Source organism: Toxotes jaculatrix, chromosome 2 (assembly GCF_017976425.1).
Source record: "Toxotes jaculatrix isolate fToxJac2 chromosome 2, fToxJac2.pri, whole genome shotgun sequence".
Taxonomy (NCBI): domain Eukaryota; kingdom Metazoa; phylum Chordata; class Actinopteri; family Toxotidae; genus Toxotes; species Toxotes jaculatrix.
In genome coordinates, this window is record NC_054395.1 from 21,466,669 (window position 1) to 21,485,401 (window position 18,733).

General features: G+C 39.5%; 1 protein-coding gene across 1 annotated transcript; it reads right to left on the reverse strand.

The window, feature by feature from the left end:
- Window positions 1–1,406: 1,406 nt before the first annotated feature.
- On the reverse strand, window positions 1,407–17,744 carry slc12a5b (solute carrier family 12 member 5b). Its single transcript, XM_041052526.1, has 26 exons — window positions 17,711–17,744; window positions 15,748–15,851; window positions 15,482–15,622; window positions 14,470–14,616; window positions 12,937–12,991; window positions 12,721–12,851; window positions 11,738–11,985; window positions 11,436–11,647; window positions 11,178–11,345; window positions 10,818–10,916; window positions 10,600–10,657; window positions 10,006–10,180; window positions 9,414–9,532; window positions 9,198–9,296; window positions 8,566–8,685; window positions 8,267–8,371; window positions 7,823–7,991; window positions 7,519–7,714; window positions 6,962–7,131; window positions 6,650–6,781; window positions 6,348–6,455; window positions 5,984–6,100; window positions 5,546–5,715; window positions 5,264–5,278; window positions 5,028–5,161; window positions 1,407–4,229 (listed from the first exon to the last, which is right to left on the reverse strand). Exons 1-26 carry the CDS (start codon window positions 17,742–17,744, stop codon window positions 4,138–4,140), a joined length of 3,318 nt encoding a protein of 1,105 aa, XP_040908460.1. The 3' UTR covers window positions 1,407–4,137.
- Between the last annotated feature and the right edge of the window lie 989 nt (window positions 17,745–18,733).

Below are 18,733 nucleotides of genomic sequence, written 5' to 3' on the forward strand. Positions count from 1 at the left end.
TTTCATCAAGCACCATCATCAAAATTTTTATTTTGTCACAGCACATTTAAAACAAATCCTTACTCAGATGCTGCAGCCTTGCACATTACGTAATCTAGTCTGGCCATTTCTGGGACCTACAACGTTGAATACTGTTGATTTTTCACTTACAACTAGCACCATCTCCCAAAATCTTTGTTGTTGAGTGCTGTGGTTAAACTTTTTCCTTTGAAACCACACTTTGATTCAGTGTCTATTGATAATATTCAGTCTTTAACCTTCCATCCTTTCCAGAATTACTAGAAAGAGTTGTATTTCAGAAGCTTCATCCCATGTCTTGCAGTCATCCTTTTGAACCTTTTTTCGTCTGCTGTCAGGGCCTGTCATTCTATTTCTGTGCTTCTATCACTGGATTTCAATGAGAATGTTGACACCATAGATCACAGTATACTCCTAGACAGACTGGAAAATCACTTTGTCATCTCTGACCTGATTCTTGTGTGGTTAAAATCTTACTTATCTTAAAGAACACAACATTTTTCCAGTGATAATACTAGATCAATATTTTCTGAACTAAGATTTGTAGTACCTCAGGGCATTGTTCTTGGCCCTCTGCTTTTCTCTGTTTCTATTTCACCTCTTAGCCATATTATACATTCATGGAATTAGTTTCTAATTCTACACTAATGATACTCAGCTGTATGTGCTTGTAAATTATCTTTCTCTGGTCATTGGCCCAGCTCAACATGGACAGCAGTTTGATCAAGAAACAAACCTTTTTTCACCTAACAAAGCTGTTTACTGTCCATACCAGGAGCAATTCACCCCTCTGTGTCATCCAGACTGGATTTTTGTTACATTTTGTTTTCAGGTCTGCCACATAATACTATAAAACTTTAAATGGTTCAATCCTGCAGCTACAATTTTAACAAAAACTAGAAAATTTGACCACATTACATCAATTTTAGCTTCTTTTCACTGGCTCCCAATCTCTGGCAGATCAGACTGGTGCTTTTGATGATTTAGAAAATCCTAAATGGGTACGCCATGGGCACCCCTGTCTGATCTTCTTAAACATTATATTCCATCCGGTGCTCTCTGCTCTCTACTACCTAATTTCCTTGCTTTTTAAAAAATATATACACAAATATATATACAAATATAGCAAGCAGATACTTAATAACTGTAGCAACTAGAGCTTTCCTCACATATGCTTATAATTAATATCAAGTTGCATAGGCATTCCTTGGAAATATCCTGATAATATTTAGTTAAGTATCAGCTTGTTTATTAGGAAATTATGAGGAAAGTTTCCAAAAAATGAACTGGAAACTATTGGACCTGTAAAATAAAGTGTTACCAATTAACCCATGAGAACACTGTGAGAAAAAATGGCACACAGATGCTCTACCTGTTACTGTTGTATTAAAATGATTTTAATTTATTGCATTTTGTGCCGACATACAAAATGGTTTCTCCAAACCATTAATTGTACATAATCGCATAAGACATTGTAGAACATAAAATAAAGTTTGTTTACCATTTAAAAGACAATACAAACTGCCTATTTTATATCTACAAAAGCTGTACTGACACACATATTACACGTTATCTCTAAGCCTAAAATCACAGGTCTATTTACAAATGTCCCATTTTCAGTTGATATCCATATTCAACTACACACAGTGTCCTCATTTAAACAAGTGTGCCCATGATATTAGGTTCATGAGCACACAAACACACACAGCATACGAGCATGTAGTCACAACTTTTATACACACACTCTGGATGAGGGAGTTTAAATATTGTGACTTGAAACTTGTGCAGACCAGTGACTGATATATGTACCTGCAGACTTACACAACTGTTTATGGATCAAATACAAAAGTTTTCAGATCAGGAAATGTAATTCGTGATTTCTTGAAGAAGACATATTAATGTGTGTATGGTGAGGTCAGGTTCTGTATATGCCCCAGCATTAAAATTAAATAGTAGTTCAACATTTGGGAAGTATGCTTATATACTTTGCTGCCTAGACTTAGATGAGAAGCTTGATGTCTCTCGTGTGTCTTTCATGTCTGTATGGTAATAATGCAGCCTGCACTGGGTAGGTGGACTTTTTTTTTTTTTTTTCCTTTAAAAAGAGCCAGGCTGGCTGTTTCCTGCTTCCAGTCTTTATGCTGAGCTAAGCTTATTATTTCCAAGCTACAGCTACATTTTTAGCATACAAAAATGCGTGAGCGTGGTATCAGTTTTTTTTATTGAAGTGTATTTCCCAAAATGTCGAATTATGTCTTTAATACTGTGCACCCACCCTATATGAAATAGAGCATTTTTCCAAATTATTAAAATAAATAACATTTGTAAATCTATTTTTATCTGAACCATACCATTAAAAAAAATAACTTATCTGAGATAAAATTTATAACATACAGCTGATGTGTAAGACAATATATTTTTGTGCCTCTGACACCTATAAATATCTTATATGGTTCATGTTGTATAATATCTGTTCACAAATGTGACATGGCATAAATAAAATCTTAAGCTCTATTAACTATTTCTTGTATAATTTACATAAGATTGTTTCAGAAACATCTATCAAGTAGTAGACATGGCTAAAATGTCTAAAATCTGAGTAAATTTTACTTTCAGATTTTACTTAAGCTGATATATTGTGCTTTTTTTTTTTTTTTAAACCTCTCAGACTTCTAAAAGAGAGTATCAAAAACATTTTACATTAGACATTGGCACATTTAGTTTGCAACTAAGGTTTATCAATTTACAATTTGTGAAGAGGATTTTTTTTTTTGGCAGAATCCAATAGAGAAAAGCAAGTAATATAAACAATTTTTGTCCAGAGATAAAATGCAGATTTCATATCAGCTAGTACAAGATCTACCCCAGGACATTTTCCAGATGCTTCTCTGGTTCTCCGGACACACTGGGACACATGGCCACAAACCTGTAGAACACTGGAGGTAATACATGTCAATCGATTTGTTAATGTGCAGCATTTACAGTGGCCATCGCTGAGTTCAGAGGCTGTCTATATACTGTATTACAGCATGTCCTAGAGTCCGTTCAGTGTATATGATCCTTGTCCAACTGAGAGGGATAAAGAAGTCAAATATACAGGTTTGGCATCATGACAATCTGCAGCAAATAATTTTCCTCTGATCTGAATTTCTGTCAAGCTCTGAGCAATAAGAGAGAGGTACCGACAAATAAATCAATAACAAGGACGAGTTTGAGGATGTTCATAAACTGCAAATTGCACATATCACCACTGCATTTTAGGACAATTAAACAAATGCAAACAAGTGATAAATCTATCCGATCCAATTGGTCTTTGTCTGTTTTGGGAATTTATGCACATATTGATATGCAGCTCCCACCTCTACCCTTTTTAATAGTACGGTTAAATAATGTGAATGTTTCACATGAACATAGGAAGATCCTCATCTAACCTTCTCCAGTATGAATTAATGTCATTGCTAGTACTCTAATACTATTAGTTGTGTGCTTCCAATCATACAATTAAGTACAAAAACAGACCAGGACAAAGACAGATATGATTAGATGAATAAATACATAAATAACATCAATGATAAATAATAGAAAATAAGAAAAACGATGAAGAAAAAAACATTCCTCTTTTACAAATGGACCAGGAGCGAAAGCAAAAGGACTGAATAAACATATCAGAAAAGGGGATAGAAATGAAAGCCTTCTATTTTATGCATTTTGTTTTCTAACCCTGTATTCTTTATTTTTTTTAGTACTTTAGTACATTTTTTTGTATGTATACTTGTGCTGTAAATCCTGATAAATTAAAAAAAACTTTTATTAAATAATATGATATAATTTTTTTAAAAATTTAACCGTCAAAACTAACCATAGCCCTCATCAGCTGTTAGCAGCTGACAAGCCGAGAACAGAAAATGTGACTATTGCATAATTCTTTGTGTATCCTAATGGTTAGAAAGTAATAGACACAGCTAGGTCTACATGAGCAGATGTCACCTGTAAACACTGAAGTATGAGCACAACGTGGTGGCAGGTGACTGGACGGGTGTGAGAGGATTTTCCTGGAATGATACAGAGGCAGGACAGGGCAGAGTCCATGTAGGCAAAGTAAAGGACATTAAGAGCCCTTCAGGAGTAGATGGTGATGACTTCACGTCCACCTCCACGCACTAGGAGGACCCGATTGAGACCTTCAGTGAGCACCTCAAGGAACTCCATGTCTGAGGAACAATCACAGTGAAGGAATCTATTTTTTTTTATTTCTTTTTAAATATTTTTTATTTATACATTAATACATGTAACCTGATACATCACATGATCCAAATGTGTTCATTTGAACCGATTTTAAGCTGGATGTTATTTACCACTATTAATTATATAAAAGTTACTTCTGACACTTTGAACACCTCTGCAACATTTTGCCTTCACTTGTAGTGGAGCACTTTAACATAGTTGCATTAGCACAGGTGCAAAATGTTGCTTTGGAACTAATGTATAAACATGAATTAAAAAAAATCTGTCCTCTGTGTAATACAATGTACATTTTACTGATAATATTGTTTGGAATATTTATCTTTTTACACAATAATAAACCCAAACTGGCCTGTGTGTAATAGTGTAACTGACCACTTTAATATCCAATGTGTTTTGTATGAGGAACTTGTAGGAACTTGTTAGAAACATAAATAAAACACACACACAACCTGATCTGTCATCATGACTCGCATAACAGGGAGATGAGCAGCTGATCCCAGAGCTGATCTAAAAATAAATGGAGACGGTGTAGAAAGGAAGTTTAAAGACTAAACACCAGTTCCTTGTTGCTGAAATGCATGAGGTTAGTAGTACCAGCACTTTTCTTCAATTGTCTTATTGAATTTTTATATTGTTCATGCTTCATGGTTTTATGCTGCCTTGCTGCAAAAAGAATTTCCTCTTTTGGAACAATAAGGATCTGAAATGAACTAAATCTAAATACACAAAGATAAATGAAAAGGAGCATGTAAGGTGTAGGATACAGTTTTCGTTGCCCACACGGTTCTTTGGTGGTCCAGGCATGTTGAGAAGCACAAGTTTTGCCTCCTTGGACTTCTTCATGATAACCTCATTGAGCCGCATCGCTGTATGCATGCGCCTCACATCGGTCTGGTTCCTGGTGCAAGAAATATCAGGTCACACAGGGTTAGGTTTACAAATCAGTCTGTTAGCTGCTCGGTTCAGTTAGTGTGTCTCACTACAACATGTTAATACTTACAGGTTCTCCCACTCCCTAAAGCAGCATGTTTGGAGGAAAATAATAATAAGTGAATTATTCATAGGACATGTGCTCGTGTAGGTAGCTGCACTAGTTAGTGGTTTTAGGTTCAAAGTTTTGTTTGTCACGTGTGCAGGAACAACATGTATCTCTTCAAACCCTGGAACATGGGTCGATATATACAAATATTTGCAACTGACCCGTGTCCTTGTGTTTATGTCATGTGTCATGTCTGCTTTCTGTGCAGCATTCTGAGTTACGTGAAACTGGCAGGTGACTCACGGCTTCATGTTGAAGAGGTCTTTGCCCTGCTCTGGGTTTGCTGTTAAAAGGGTCTTTCCCTTGTCTGCTGCAGGCGCAGCAGGGGATGTGGGGCTTGTGGGGCTGGTCGGTGTAGAGGCGTTCTTACTGTGGATCAGCTGTACCTGTTTGGGGTTGGAGACAGCCACAGACTGAGAGAGGGACACCATAACATGACAGTGTGACAAGAAAGAGAGGAAAAAGACACCTGTCAGTGAAGGTGAAAGTAGGAAGTCACTGAGCAGCCACTGGGAACAGTAAAACACTGCAGTGCTGGCTGCTTTTATGATTATTTAAAACATGTCTGTCACATAATTGTAAAAATAGAAGGTTATACCCAAGTTGGAGCACAGAGAGACAACAGGTATGGAGGGAATGAGGACAGAGGCCATTGTCCTAAAAGGCCAATGGCAGCGTTACCTCCTCTTCTAGTTTTTCTGCCACGCTGGTTCCTTCCTCAGCACTGTGCTGGGAGCGCAGGGTAGATGGATTTTTACGTCGAATGGACCCACGGGATGAATCCGTGATGCTCTGGATCTATAGTTATAAATAAAATAAATAAATTGATAAAGTTCAATTAATTTCCCTCCGGAATGCATTCTGTCTTCACTCAGATCAGTGAAAACAAGTCCAGACACAAACACCTTATTATGAACCAATTCCCTGCTTCAGAGCTAACAGAGTGTAAAAGGGTGATAATGAGAACTTCAAAATTAATGTTGTGTTCTTCTGTGGCCTGTGTTGACTAAAATTTTTTTTTTTTTTTCAAAGGTTTTCTGCTTACCTCTCTCTCCATCTCGTTCTTGGTCAGATGCATTTGTTTGAGGATCTGTGATCGTTGTTCCATTACCAGTGTCTTTTCATAAGTGTAGGCTGAGATGTCACTGTCATGCTTTAAAGCGAAAAAAAAAAACCTCAAACATTTTTCATGTATCACACAGGTGTCAAATAATAGAATTCAGAATCTATGGATAAAAGATTGGCTTAATCAAATCTATTTTTAATTAACAAGATTTCCAAAACAAAAATCCTCTCCTTGCAGGATGTGTTAGTGAACTCAGATAAAATGTCAGACAAGTCTCTCACCATCTCCACCACTTCCACCTCAGCATCAATGCGCAGGTGATAGAGGAAGGTGATGAGGTCTTTCTTCATCTGGATACTATTATCATCCATCTGAGCTACAGTGAAAATGCGCATCTTGCACTTTCTCCACACCTTCGGGACAAAACAGGAACACAGATAATGAACAAAATATTATCAATGTTCTTTTTAACTCCCCACACATAGTGTCCTTCTTAACTCTTGTGTTCATAGTTTACAAAGAGTTTACTTAAACAAAGTCATATCAAATCTCGGCAAACATAAAAAAATATTTCACAGAGTCTTGTTTCCCACCTTATGTTGGCGTAGCAGGAAGGGCAGAAGCATCAGCATGCCTCCATCATGGACAATCCACCACACATCTATGTGGCCTTCAGTGAAGCGCTCTCCATTAGACGGGTAGCTGGAGATGTTCTTAGGGACCAGCAAGGCCAGACTGGCTACAGTTGTCTCTCTAACCACCTCTACAAAGGCATGGAAGAAATGGATTTATTATAAAATTAAACATTAAACAGGAAGAGAGAAATTAGTAAAATAAACATGATTTCTCTGGTGATGGTGTTCATTGTGTATCAACATTCACACACTATTTGAGGGTTAAAATAATCTAATGACATTTTGACTAATGACATTTTAGTTGATAGATATACATATATTTACATATGAACTTCTTTGCTTTCTGGTGGACAAACTATGTAGCCATATGTGCTCAATAATGATTGATTATGTTCCCCAACAATCAAAACCAGGATAATCAGATGTTGACTGGCTGAAGAAAGCAATCACGCAAACCTAACATTCATTAAATACATCTAAGATGTCTATTGTTTTACCCGTGACTGAAGACTTACCAATGAAGTTCCTAAATTGCAGGTGGTACTCGGGCTGCTTCCAGTTACGGGGCCAGCTGACCATCACAGTGTTGTGTTTCAGACCTCCCAGTCCTCCAACCTGGATCAGGTGGGATGTCCCATCTCGCAGGTTGGAGGAGATGACCACCTGAGAGAAACCCTTCACCTTCTCTGTCTCCATCAACTTACGCAAAGACTGCAGAGACACAGAGAGGGGAAGACAGATGTAAGTGGGTCTGTGATTACATAGCTGGGAATTATGGCATTATGTATTGTGTGTGTGATTAATTAACTCTGGACGAACCTGGTCTGCCCTCTGTGCCTCAACATAGTTGTCAAGGAAGGTTCCTTGAACTGTGGTACCGACGATGGTCAGACCCTTCCCTGCTTTCAGCTGATTGGTCAGAGAGAGGAGACGTGGCTGCTCTACGTTCTGCTCAGAATCCACACTCACCAGAACAAGGATCTGAGGCCTGACACACACAAAAAACAAAACAAAACAAAACAAAACAAATAGCAGCAAGATGGTGAAACCAGATAGTAAAAAAAATCAACAAATGAAAGCTCAGCTGCCTGGAGGGGCACGTTGGTGTCTGTTTGATTGACAGCTACAGCTTACATGTCACTGTTTTGGTAGCTGTGTTTTGGAAGCTTTGCTGGCACGTTTACATGCTACTTAATGAAGAAGGAAAAAAAGCAATTCAATTTGGGTTGGACTGTTCAAAAGACGAAGATGGAGCCGACTGACCTCCAGTTCTTGGTGTGTGGTGGTCCCTCCTCCAGCCTCATGAGAGCGAAGCGAGCAGCGCTCAGGGAAATTCCACGTATCCCATCACCCCACTCCTTCTCAGCTCTGTTACACAACACGTTGTAGGGTTTGCACATGATGTATATACGTACTGTTTGAATTGTGTGTATGTATGAATATATGCTTCCTTCACTGTCATAAACTAAAACAATGACAAACAGGGTGACAACTCAAGTTTGGATCCTGCAGCACTGTCTTGTTCTTGCTTCTGGTCCTACGCTGTCATGATGATTACTTACCCACAGAACTCGATGTATTTGTAGATGCAGGTGGCGATGCCCATGGCGACTATGGCGTAATACCAGGAACAGATGAACATGAGCGACAGGCACAAACTCATACCCAGGAAAGACAGAGCCCTGTGGGGGACGGGACGTCACATGTATGGTCTAATTGGGAATTTCTGCCAGCATCATACCGCTGGCTGAAACACAGCAATGACCACAGCTTGTAAACATGAAGTTATATATGTAGAGTACTGCTGCTGAGGTAAGACCAGACAGACTGGCAGACAGACAGACAGACAGGCTTCAGCTGGCCATGGTGACTGAGGTGCACACAGCTCCAGTGCCATCAGCAAATTTAACTTCATGGGTACCTGCTGTTCCTGATGCTGCACATTTTCACTTGTTTCACAAGTTTGTCTTTCTGTAGAGTTACAGCCTGGAAACTTTAACACTGCTAAAAACATATTTTGATATTATTTAGTAAAATTTTAACCCTCAAAAATGCAGAATTTACAATATTTTTTTTGCTTTACAGTGAGGTGGGAAATGCATTCAACATGTTTGTTGGACCTCAGGGACACTCCACAGAGCATATTTAAGTGATATACACCATACGTATGGAAAACACTGACACACAAACTCACCAGTGGTAGAACTTAAAGCGTGGCCTCCAGTTTGGTGTCCTAAGCAAAGTCTGCAGGGCACAGGCTAGATTGACAAACATGTAGCACATCAAGAAGAACCTGAAGATGAGAAAGAAACAAAGAGAGAGAGACACTGAAGAGAAAAAAAGACAGAGAGAATAAGACCCTTAACTACAGTGGGTGTGTTCAGCAATGACCATAGAGTGTTGTACTTGCATGGAGAGGATGGGTGCAACTGAATCCAGGGAGGCGATGATGATGCCAATCTCACAGATGCTAGCTGTGAGCAGGAGGGCCCAGGTGGGCTCCCCGTTGGCTTTGCCATGCCCAAACACCTGCAGTAAAAAAAAAAAAAAAAAAAAAAATCAAACCAAATAAGCCTTTACAATATAATATATAACAATTTTAATTTTTGACATCAAAATTGAACATTTGTTTGATTTTTTTGATCATCTGCACACCAGAATACAGTATGTCAGTGTTTTGTCGAGTCCTTTTAAGGAAAACTGACACTGTGAAATCATCATAACATGCACAAGACAGAAGTAAACTGGACACTTTCCTCTTAACCCAAATCTCACAATTCATCTCTGAGCCTGCCAACCTCAATGGCCAGATGAAGAGTACCATTTGTCAGCTGTGCAAATAAAGATCTTTGGCTTCTAGATAAGCGAGAGGCAACATATGATTGAGCCATACTGTTGCTTAATATGCAAATATGACCTCAATGTTGGTTTTGCCAAGATGACTATAAAAGCTTCTTTTATGATAGAGATGAATCTGAATGCTACTGAGCATGTGTACTCACTCTAAGAAACGGAATGATGCCATCCCTTGAGATGGCCTGTAGGAGCCGTGGAGCTCCTGTCAGACTCTGAAGCCCAGCCCCGCAGGTGGAAAAGAAGGAGCCAAACACAATGACCCATGGAGACGGCCATGCCAGCGTACCAATCACCAGGTTACCACTAACCCCTTCCCCAAACCTGTAGAGCGAGAGGTGGATATGAAACAACTCAAATCTGTCATAGCACACACTGACTTGTTCACCAGTCACTCCAGCACATCATCTAAATTCCAAATGTCATGTTTAGTGTTGACAAAAGGTAGGATAGAGTCTAGAACCCACATAATAGTTACTAATTAGTCTATAAATTGTCTACATTTTGGAAAATTAAGTATGCTGAATTCACTACTAACATTTACTGTTTGCTTTGTGCCGCTGAACATATCAACTTCGATACTGAAGAATTTAAAAGCGCGATTCTCAGGTAAGTTCTGGAGTTGTGAGGAGAGTCTTTTCTCTACGATTTCTAAGTGGATTTATGGACATTTATTTGCAATGGACATTGGAGATAATGACATAGTACAAAAATTTTATGTGCAAATTTAGAATTGGACTTACTTGTCCCTGAGAACTACTCCTTCTATACAGGCACCAAACAGCACCACACAGGACATGTCTGTGATAAAAACTGTTAAGAAATACAATGTTCAGACTAGTTGTTGTAGTAGTTGACCCGAACATTATGATAACATAAAAAAGGTTATATAAAAGAGACATCAACCAACACTTTCAGAGCCACAGTTTCTTTTTATCGACCTTGGCTCAGTGAAGGATACACACAGTAGATGTGGTGGTGATGGCTGCAATGGTGCCGATGGGGATCGACTTTTGAGCATCACGCAGGTCTCCGGAGCGGTTGGAGCCGGCCATGATACCTGTGAGAGGAGCAAGATGAAATAATCAGGAGGTTACCAGCAAGAGCATGTATTGTGTGATATATGTTGCAGTGACTGCCTGAACTTGCTCAGTGGCTTCATAAAATACAAGACTATGACATTAAATATAGTCATTTGATCAATTGCTAAAATACAAATATAGATTAGAGTGGCTTTAAAGATTTTTGATACAGCTCAACCAGGTGAGGACCTCCTCAGTCCCCTTCAGGCATCTCTAGAGTAGGCCAGTCTAATGCTGACCTGTGACAGATGGGAAGTATATCCCCACCAGCAGCGTGAAGAAGCTGGTAATATCAGCCAGGACATAGCGGTTGGAGCTTGTTATGGGACTGTCTGGATCTGCATCTGATGCAAGTCCACGCTTCTCCAGGACCATCCCTTTTTCCAAGTAGTTACCAAACAGGTTCTCTGAAAAACAGACAAGCGTCCTTTTTCATATTGATGAGTGATCGAGGGTATTGTCCTTTATATTGATTATATTGATTCGGCATCTTTTACCTGCCAGGATGCCACTAGTAACCCCTGGGATGCCTTGTATCTCTGTGACGTTGTTGTTGGTAAAGTATTCGTCACATGTGGCATTGAGGTAATCAGAATCACAGAAGGACCTCCACAGTTTGGTGGTGACAGTTTCATTGTCTATTTCAATGACCTTTGCACAGATGTCGTATCCTTTAGAGACAAGAGTTCGATTCCCCAGGAGGCAGACGCTGCAAAGGAAGTCAATAAAAGCGGCATTGTCACAAATGTGGATTTGATATCACCACAGGCTTTGACCGGTCAATCAGCGAGTCACTTACGGAAAGACAGGTGGGTCGATGGCAGTCTTGATGACTCCAGCATAAACAGCCAGGATAGAGAGGATGACGCAGGCCAGGAAGACCAGTGCCAGCTTGTTTACATATTTGACCCCCACAAACACAACCAGTGCCATGAAGCTCAGTACGATGGTGCCGTACACCCTCATGTTGTTGAGAAGAGCTGCCTCCGCCTCAGGCCCCTCCAGGCCCTCAATCTTGAAGATGGCTGCCTGAGGAACAATATAAATCTAAAGGAATGGAAAGATGGAGGGATAAATGTGGAAGATGGTGAGGTAGAGAATAAAATGAGGTGTGGTGGATGAAATACGGTGGAGAAGGAGGTCAAGGAAACAGTAATAAAAGAATATGAAACACAGTACACTTGTGCAATGCAGTGCTGTGAGACTTTATCAGTCCAAAACAGGTTTCCATTTCATCACACTCAAAGCATTAACCACTGCAAATGGAAAGTACAGGCAAGGAAAAACACAATAGAAAGGACACGGGTAATAAAAAGGAACACAATGTTAAAAAAAATGTAAAATACAAAAAGAAAACAAGGCAAGTTGAAATCTAATTATTTTCAAAATTTTAGTTATAATGTTTTATAAACTTTCAGTGAATAAAAGAGAAAATACTGGTAATCATTCAGAAAAACATTTGTGAATAAACAAATGTCTCCATTAAAATCATCACATTACATTCAAACTATATTATGACGTCTTTAAGATAAAGCTTGAAGAAAGCTTGTGCACTCTAGAGCTTGTACTTGTGTATCAATGAACCAAATGATGTACTGGATTACCAACCGTGCAAAGCAGGCAAAAGCCCAGAGGCTCCAGACCCCCACGTAGACTTGCCTTAATTAGTTATTGATTATATTTGTGCTTTTTCTGTCATTACATGTCAAAATATCTGCAGTGAAAGAGCAGACAGCATGCAACACATTAAATGTGAGCTATTTGATAACTGAGGTGACTTACCAGCAGAATTTCAATGCAGCCAAGAATGTACATGGCACCTGCGAAAGTGGTTCCTAAGTAGAAGCAGATCCCAACAGCACCACCAAACTCAGGCCCCAGCGAGCGAGAGATCATGTAATACGAACCTCCAGCTGTGAAGCACACAGAAGAGTAACTGTTCTGCATTGTTCTGTCACATAAAAACACACTTATACGTCCCCTCAGACATCCACTCACCTGGTACAACTCCATTTGTTGCTATGGCACTCATGGAAATGGCTGTGAGCATTGTCTGAAAAAAAAAAGCAGCACACAACAGAGGAGGGTTATAGGACTCTGAGAGGCGGCAGGTTGACACATCACAGTAAATATGGCTGACACGAGGCCTTGATGAACTGAGGGAGTAAGCAGGGAAAAACATCCATGGTCCTGATGACCAGTTCGAGGGGATGACTATGGCTGGTTAGGCACATGCTGTCATCTCAGTGATACTGTCTGCTACAGTCAGGTGGAAAAGAACAGATTATTTACTAACTACAAGTACTGTAGTTAAGTACAATTTTAAGGTACCTGTATGACACTAGTGGATTTTCACTTTATGAGATTTTTCTTCCACTACATTTTAGTTTTTGGACATTCATAATTCCAAGAGGATGAAGCCCACAGACTTTGGTGATCTTCTGACTTTTCCTCTGGTGCGACAAAGAGCTTCATATTTGTGGGTTTTGGTGAAATGTCTCAACAACTACTGGATGGATTTGCATGAAAGTTCAGCCCAAACATTCATGTCTCTGTGAGTGTGAACTGTAACTTTGATGATACCCTGATGTTTCATCAGGTCAAACTTTAAATTTTCCAAATACTTTAAGCATGGTTGTTGACTGAGTAACATGTGACAGGGGAAATGTGGTAGTGGTGGTGGTGTGGTGTTAGTAGTTGTATTGGCTAACTGCCTTATGTCAGGATTTAGTATGTCACCTTCAGCATCTGTGCAATTCAAATTATGATTATACAGCCTGGTGGCGTGTGATTTTACAGATAGGCAAGCAGATCCGAAGAATCCACTACAGAAAGTGCATCAAATGTGCATATAGAAAAAATATTTTAAAAAATCACTTGTATGGCAATGGAAGTAATTTCCTAATGTGCAAGTATAATTTCCACTTGCATCAGTGCCTGTGTATAATAATACGTGCAATATCGTTTCTGTGCACTCGCATGTGCAAACGGCCAAAAATGCTGCTCCACCCCTCTGCTTGACATGCCCCAGCTTTTGTGAATGGGACACGACCACACCCACGAAAATCACAGAAATGATAGATGCAACGGCTGGAAGTCAACTTAGCTTCCAGAGACAATAGCCTACTGCAGCCACAAGAGGGCAGTGAATCACAACATAGATGCAAACAGTTAACATCGGATCCTTTATGGGGCAGAACGCTGTTCTAAAATATAAGGAGAGACATCGCTTTGATTTGGGTTTCATTCCATTTGCTGTCTCTTTTTAGCTTTAACTGCTTTCCTTGCTTGTCCTGGCGGCACACACAGCTTGCTCTATAACAGCCTGTAGTTTAATCACGCAATCCCCTAATAGGGCATGTGTGTGCTGAGGAACCACTTTACATTGACATAATCTTGCAGCTGGATGTTTGCAGCTCTATGGTACTGTAATTAATTTAACGGGCATATTTTGATGTAACATCTGTTCCCTGCATAGAGAGGGTTGTGTTACACAATAAATATAGGACAGACATCTGCAGTTTTACTCACCGTGGAGCAACACATGAAGACAATTATGAAGGAGCCGAAGACACCTCCAATTCCAACCATCCAGGTCATCCGCAGGAAGAGGATCACCCCAAAAATATTCTGGATACACGGCAAGTACACCCCCATCAGAGTGCCCAGCTGTGGTGCCTGAAAAACACAAAACAAAAGGTCAAACCTGAAACCTGCACTATGAAATACCTTGTGTACGAATGGTGCTATATAAATAAACCTTGCCTTGCCTCGAAAAATTCAAATATTTTGTGTCTCAGTGTTCTGCCTAGTTCATCTCACTTGTCATGAGAATGAAATGAAATGGGGATTGTAATCTGTGAATTTTCACTTTGTTGTTCGGTCCTTGTCTCTTTAAATCTATTCTGCATTTTAAATTCATGAAATTAGATCTGACTCATTAATTAGAAAGAGAGGGGTTTATTCTTTTAAAACACATTATAGTCTGCAGTCTACCTCCCAGGCTTCATACAACCACAACAATCCTTATTGATAACTTAGATTGGAATATGTGTCGGTTAAAAGGTGAAACCCAGGCAAGATACGGTTCGCAAAGTACTGACTAATGCTGCTAAAAGAATAGCATTGCACTTCTTCCTCATCAAAACCTGGCACCCACATTACCCATGGTGCAACCCGACCAACTGCTGACAGTTTGGTCTGAGACTGTAACCTTAAACCGCTGGTCTCAAGCAGAGTCTTAAGTCCTGACCAAGGCAATATGTCAGACTTTGCACAGCTCCCTCTGCAGCCACAAAAGACTCTATCCAATTTTTTTTCAGAGCTAATAATATTCCTTAATAGTATTGATGCACACACACACAAATTCACAGGTGAAAACAATTTCACGGATGGTAAATATTAAAGAACACATGTAACCTTTCTTCTCTGATGTCTGTCAGTTTCATGAGCTTTTGACTACACTACACTCAGCATATAAAGCTGCTCTTCTGGTTCACATTGCTGCAGGCTGGGGAAGAACAGATCACACGCAGTACTGTACCGCGACAGGCTTTTTAGACGGACGTGCCCCCTCCTCGTTATTCTCTGCCTCTTCATGCTCTTTGCTGCCTGTCGGCAGGTTGGAGTAGTTGGCCAGACTGCTGAGCAGAGAGGAGACCATTGGACTGGTATCCATCTCCTCCTGCAACACACACACGGAAACACAGTCATAACAGATCTGGATAGCTCCTTAGGACAGCAGTAAGAGCTGGTTTCACACTGATAAACCCAGTGTGTTTGTTACTGGTTACTGAAAACAGTGCCCACCTCAAACAGGGCCATGTTCTTGCCGTCGTACTGCTGGCTCTTCTCCACATCGCTGACTGCACTGCTGTTGATGAAAGGACTGCTCTCTTTGGGGTTCCCATCACCTGAAACACAGAAACACCAACAATAAGATATAGAGCTGACTTTTCTTCACTCACTGCAGCACACAGACACACCCCTACTTTGTAATTAGGTTTAAAACTGTTATAATGTTATGTTAAAGCCATTTGTTTTTTATTTGGACTGAATGATGCTGTGAAAGCTTTACTGGAGCAAAGAAGAAGTCAATTATGGTGAACTAGTGAAGGATGAAGAGATTTGATTAGAGACTTTAGTCATCACTTTATTAGTTGACAAAATAACTTTGCTCTTGTTATGGAGCTTTTGCCCATATCACATAGTCTTTATCTGCATTTGATGAAGACCACATAAAGTTTTGGCTTCTGTGAGATGATGGAGTTTCTCATTACAAACAAGTATTTTCACTCCGTGCGCAGTCATTTGATCTGTAGTTAAATAACACAAGCAGATCACACAAAAGTATGATCACCTGTGATTATGCTTATGTGATCACCACGAGACATCCCTCAAGCTCTTTCATCTTTATTTTGCCTCTGAAGCAATGAGTGCTAAACCTGTACTACCTGTAGAATAATGAATGTCCCCATAACATTTTAAAATACAGTGACATTTACAGGCCTGTTTTAATCATGAAAAGTAAGGTGACGTCCTGCAGCGGAGTCGTCCCTGGTTGTTCAAAGCAGCACAATCAAGTCGCCTCTTCAGATTCCCCCAAGCTGCAGCAGTATTATACACTAATCTTTAAAGCAAAGGGGAGAGTCAAATGGCAGCCAAACTGCTCTCACACAGCACATAATCCTTTGAATGATGGACTGCTCTCCTAAAGATGCATTGCATCTAAAATTGGATTAGAAAGCATTTCAGTGGTCTGTCATTTTGAGTTTGCATGAAGGATTAGACCTTTTATCAGCTTTCTATCAATACCTGAACACTGTATACCACTTTCCTCTGGACTTTAGGAATTACTTTAAGACCACTGTTTAATCTTTTCTTTTTTGAAAGAGTAGAAAACACTTTAATAGTAGTTCAGTTGCAGGTGAGGAAGCATTTTTACAGCTGCAGTGTATGATATCAGATACACATGTAAAATACTCTCAGACAGCACACCAGACAATAACAAAGACTTTCTTACCTGTTGTGATGAGGCCAGTTAAACTACATTTGGTAATGTTAAGGCCCACAGCCCGTCTTTTATTTCTCCTCTTAGATGTTGTTTAGATTGTGTTGTAGCCAACCACCTGAGTATTCTGTAATCCACCACAATTTTTAAATCTGCATTTAAAGCTCATTTCAGCTCTTGGCTTAGAGTGAAATCAGCTTTTAAAAAATTGCGATTTAACCATGTTTTTCTAAATGCCTTTGTGTGTGTGTGTGTGTGTGTGTAAGAGGACTCCTCACTGTGCAAGTTACTAGTATAGTATGTGTTTGTACGTGATATTTTTGGTACAGTATAAGTTCATATTCCTCCTTGTGACAATCGTACAGTTGAAAATGTCATATTTTACAACAACACACAGGACAAACACTTCACAGTCCGGTCTGTTTTGACTGCTCTACACAACAAAGCTGTGTGTCAGTGTCAGCGAATAAGCAACAATGGATCTTTACTTGCGGCCCTGAGAAATAACCCATGGGATGCAGGTGTTGGATGATGAATATCCTCCATTTCACAGGAGAACGATCACATAATAATCAAAGCTGGACTTTATTTCCTGAGTTATCCAATCTGTGTATTTGACTCCCCAAATGTCAACAATACTCAACCATTCACAAGCTGTACAAAAACCAACCTTAGTTGTGTATTTCTGCCCTCTGATTAGAAACCACCTCCCCCTCCTCATCCTTCACTGCAATCACTGAGTGACCTTGGAGTGTAACCAACCAAAGGCCTCATGCGAATTGATCTCGTGATCCATCACGGTGACAGATGAGGTTACAAAAACCATTAGTCTAATTTTGCCTGCCATTGTGTTTTCCTGTATTTCCCAAATATCACTATCTCAAATTGTGTTCCACTTAGAAATGTGTCGGTAACGCTTTATAATAAGGGGCATGTAGCAACATGTAAATGTTTGCATGGTTACAAGTTAATAAAAACGTCTCCATATTTCTGTTAACATACTGTTCTGCTTTCGGAGAAGCTGATCAAATGCACTCGTCTGAAATCCTCTTTTTTATGTAACTGGACAACAGCTAACACATGAAGTAAGTGTGAAGTGACATTTTTTTACTCGTTACATTAAGTTTTAACTAATCACATAAACTCACAGTCACTTCATCATGTCTGCATGGGGAGAAACAGGAATTCATGATTCATCCCACTTTAATTCATGGAAAATCATCATGAGTCATATATTAGTTAATAGAAGGATTACTGAACGAGATGACTGGGCACAGGTTGAAAAGTCATGGATTCAGCATTACTGGCCCAATGACATGCACAGGGAAGACCTCAGGATCTCTTAAGTGAAGTTTTATTTCTTAGCCAAAGAAGTTGTTTATATTTCTTTCCAGATGCATGAAACTGTTGCTGCTAATTTCATCATGTTTAAAACTAATAATAATATTAGGTGGGGATCAGTTATCACAGTTATGCTGATGACACATAAGTATTTAATTACCTTTGACAGCCTCAAATTTTGACGTTTCACGAAGAAAATGATTTTTTTTACTGGATAGAGACACAAACGACTTGCCATTGATTAACAGTCAGTCAGTCTAGTAGTTGTTTTGGAGTCATCATTGATGCTGCCCTGAAGTTTTCAGCCCTGTTACGAGCACTGAATCATTCACTGATTTGACTTTTATTCCTAAAATGTTTTCAAAATCTGATTCTGAATAAACTTGCAAAAGAGGTGGTGTTCTCCTGTGTTTTAAACAGGTCTAAAAATTCAGCTGCAGGGCT